The sequence below is a fragment of the Pteropus vampyrus genome, unplaced genomic scaffold, assembly GCF_000151845.1.
Source record: "Pteropus vampyrus isolate Shadow unplaced genomic scaffold, Pvam_2.0 Scaffold520, whole genome shotgun sequence".
Classification (NCBI taxonomy): domain Eukaryota; kingdom Metazoa; phylum Chordata; class Mammalia; order Chiroptera; family Pteropodidae; genus Pteropus; species Pteropus vampyrus.
Genome location: NW_011889301.1, coordinates 491,766 through 495,248, shown reverse-complemented (window position 1 = coordinate 495,248; position 3,483 = coordinate 491,766). Strand labels below are relative to the sequence as shown.

Sequence of the window (3,483 nt, the reverse complement as noted above, 5' to 3'; positions counted from 1 at the left end):
GCTACAGCTTAAAATACAGTCATGGGTTAATGGAATAATCATGGAATAATCAAACATCACTAATATCATTATTTCACTGATCTATTACAACAAGCTTTGCATTTTGCAATTTACTTACCTAAAATTCCAATTTCTAAGCCTTTAAGTTCTTCTTTAATATACTCATAGATGTCGTCCTTGGTAAAATCCACTTGTATAATCTTCACACTACTCCCTGTAGTCATCTCTGCATTAGAGACAATAGTTATACTTCGATGAACTAGAGTCCAAATCTGCTTCTTGCCCATGGAGTTTCCCCAGGGTTCCTGTAATATTTGAGCAGGCTGAAGAGCACAAGCCCATTGCCCCAATTAAAAACAAGAAATAGCCCCAGATAAATGCCGGGATGTGCTAAAAGATTTGTGAATGATAGTTTCTGTGTGATTTTAAAAGTTGCTACAGTGACATGTACATGCACCAAAACAGATTTAATGCAGTGGTTCTCAAAGTGGAGTTCACAGGCCACAACATCGGTATCACTGGGAACTTGTTAGAAACACAAAATCTCAGGCTCCACCCCAGACCTACTGAACTAGGAAGCCCTAGGAGTGGGCCCCATGATCTGTTGGGACAGGCGCTCTGGGTGACTGTTGCACACCTAGGTTGGAGACCCGTGGACTAGGGGCTGTAAGAGCAAAGTGATGCTGCCTGTGCTGTGTCACATCACCTTCGCACAGACATGACAGCCCTCTGTATTTGTCCAACACTTTAGCATTCATTAAAGCATTTACCTACACAATATCTTATTTTAATCCTTTCTACAACCTTGTAAAGTAGGCATTAGTCCCATTTTGCAGAGGAGAAAACTAGGCTCAGAGATGCTCGCTGCCTTGCCCAAAGGCACCCACACTTTGCTCCCTCTAAGCCAATGCTCTTTGCACTCTTCTGCATGAACTTGCCTTGTGCAGGAGCTTTCAGGCAGATATGAAAGCAACAGGAAGATTTCATCAGCAGCTGCCTGTTCAGACGCAATATTTCTGGGGGAAGTGATTTTGAGGCATAGTTTGGGGGCAGAGAAATGCTTTTAAACTAAAGACACTACTTGTTTTTCAAAAGGATGATAAAAAGCACATTTTAGCATTGTGAGAGAAACACTGAGGAATGTCCTAATCCCAGTCAAAGTTACTTCTGATATCCAGACACAGAATAAAAGCAGGATTCACTGGTCCAAGGGCACTGAGCCTCCACGGTGTGATTGCTCAGTCCTGTGCCTCCCACATTCATCTCCCATCCCTAATCTCCCCCACAGATACAGGCTGTCTCCTAGACAGCCTGCCATTGTCTTCAAGAGTCTTCATAATCAAAGACTCATTCTTTTGAGTTAAGGAGCACATTAATTACTAAATTAATAATTAATTATTAAAATGCAAATACATAATTAAACACCTAAAAAGGTATACTATATTCTTTATTAACTAAGAACACTTCGAAGTAGATGATAATAATAAAACGTTATACTATAAATGCTGCCTCCTCAAGTTGTACAGTGTACAACCTTCACAACCATATGCAGCAGCCCTGGATCAAATCTTTTTTAAAAATCTGACAACTATCATTAAGCATCATACTTCACCCTCCTGCAAGGAGCAGACCATCAACTTAGAGAAGTGAAGTTCCAACACAAATTCTGCTTTTGAAGAGAGTAGCAGAAGCAACCAGGCATCTGGGGCCTCTAGATAAGGAGGTCTGATTCCAAAGGTGAAGACATCAAACCAAAGAGTGGACCCACTTGTACATGACTCTGTTCCTGCTTCACTTAGCCCAAAGAGTCACTGGTGAACTAAGGCCCCCACTTTACAGCCCACACTTAACTTTGTAATCAGAGCTCCTGTAGGAGGACCAGAGCCCCAGGGTTCAAAGAAGAGGTGAAGGGATGCTGATTATGCATCTACAGGCATCTACAAGAGCAGACTTGGCTAGTGGACTCTACAGACATCTCCCTTATTCTTTGGGGTCACTCACCAATCTCCACAGCAATGGCCTGTAGTTTTTCCAGTGTCCGGCTGATCAGTACAACATTGAGTCCTTGTCTTGCTAGCTAAAGGTGGGGATGAAAACCAAAAAAGACAGAGACAATCAGCAGACAGGGAGGCTTGATTTAAAGGTGAATTGGGGCATCACCCACTTGGTCACAAGGTGATGTGCTGTGCTTGCTTCTCTTGGGTTTAAATGTCCTCGACGTAGCAAAGTTTTCTTAGTTATGAGCAAAACAGCCGCATTGGGCCAGACAAAATGTGACATAATCATAGTAATTTGTTTGTGTGTTTATAATGTGCCAGGAACTATTTTCAGTTTCCTTTGTACAGACCCACAATCTGAATGCCCTCTCAACCGAAACGTCTGGGGTAGGATGTGTATTGGAAATCAGAATTCGGAGGTTGCTATACTACCATTTACGTAATAGGGTCTAGGGCAGAACCCCTTAATAAAAAACAATATTTCTGCAGCGACTTTTAAGCTGCTCCCTATTTATAAGGATGTTCTTGTGGTTCACTTCACACAGGCATAGTCATGGACCTGAGCCCTTTCTCCCTGTTCTCTGGCTCCCAATGGGACAGAAAATGGAATATGGAACTGGAGGGTAAATGGATGCTTCCCTGACACCAGCAAGGAATTCTCATCACAATGGAAACTACCTAGACTCATAGGGACTGACTGACGGTGTGCAGAAGTGCTGTGCATTAACACGGCACGGGGTGCCACGTAAACTTGGTATGCTGGGCATCACACCTAAGAATGCTACAGTGAGGAAAGTCAGAGCTTTTCTTGAAGACCAGCATTCCTGTAAACAGAGACTGATGAGCTTTGAGTTAGTGACAATGGACCCAGTTAATTAAAATCTTTCTCTATGGTTTTAATTAAGTGATTTATACTGTCATTTTTTAAATTGTGGTAAAATACACACAACAAAATTTGCCTTGTTAACTAACATATGGAATGTTTCATGAATTTGTGTGTCACCTTTATGCAGGGCCCATGCTTATCTTCTCTGTATTGTTCCAGTATATGTGCTACCAAAGTGAGCACTATGCCAGTTATTTTAATGAAGAATGACATATTATAGAAAGCACATAAGAAGCTTAATTAAAGACCGTAAAATAGTATCTCCAATAACCAATAATCCAATCTTCAAGCCAGTGGTCTCAGAATCATCCAGGAAGATGTCAAAGAAAAACAGCAATTCCTACCAAAACCATCCAAATAAAAATCTCTAGGGTTGAAGCCTCATCACTTACATCTTCTTCTATTTAAATTTACTAAATTATATTATTAAACACAGATACACTCTCAATGTAGAAGATATTCCTGATGCCCCAACCGTCCCATTTCCCACCAGCTCTCGGCTAGGCTCTCACTGACTTTGGTTTAGTCAACCCTTCCTAACTTTGTCTCTGCAGCTACATACATATATAAGTACATACAGAAATAAATGTTTTGTGGGTT

General features: G+C 41.3%; 1 protein-coding gene and 1 pseudogene across 1 annotated transcript in view; both read right to left on the bottom strand.

Annotated features, from left to right (window-relative positions):
• The window catches only part of HSD17B3 (hydroxysteroid 17-beta dehydrogenase 3), a 37,170-nt gene that overhangs the window by 14,308 nt on the left and 19,379 nt on the right, over positions 1–3,483 (bottom strand). Inside the window, exons 3-4 of the mRNA XM_023525060.1 lie at positions 2,002–2,077; positions 119–226 (exon numbers count right to left, since the gene is read on the bottom strand). Coding sequence (XP_023380828.1) covers positions 119–226; positions 2,002–2,077 — 184 coding nt within the window. The remainder of the gene's footprint in view (positions 1–118; positions 227–2,001; positions 2,078–3,483) is intronic.
• LOC111733087 lies at positions 2,966–3,066 on the bottom strand (annotated as a pseudogene).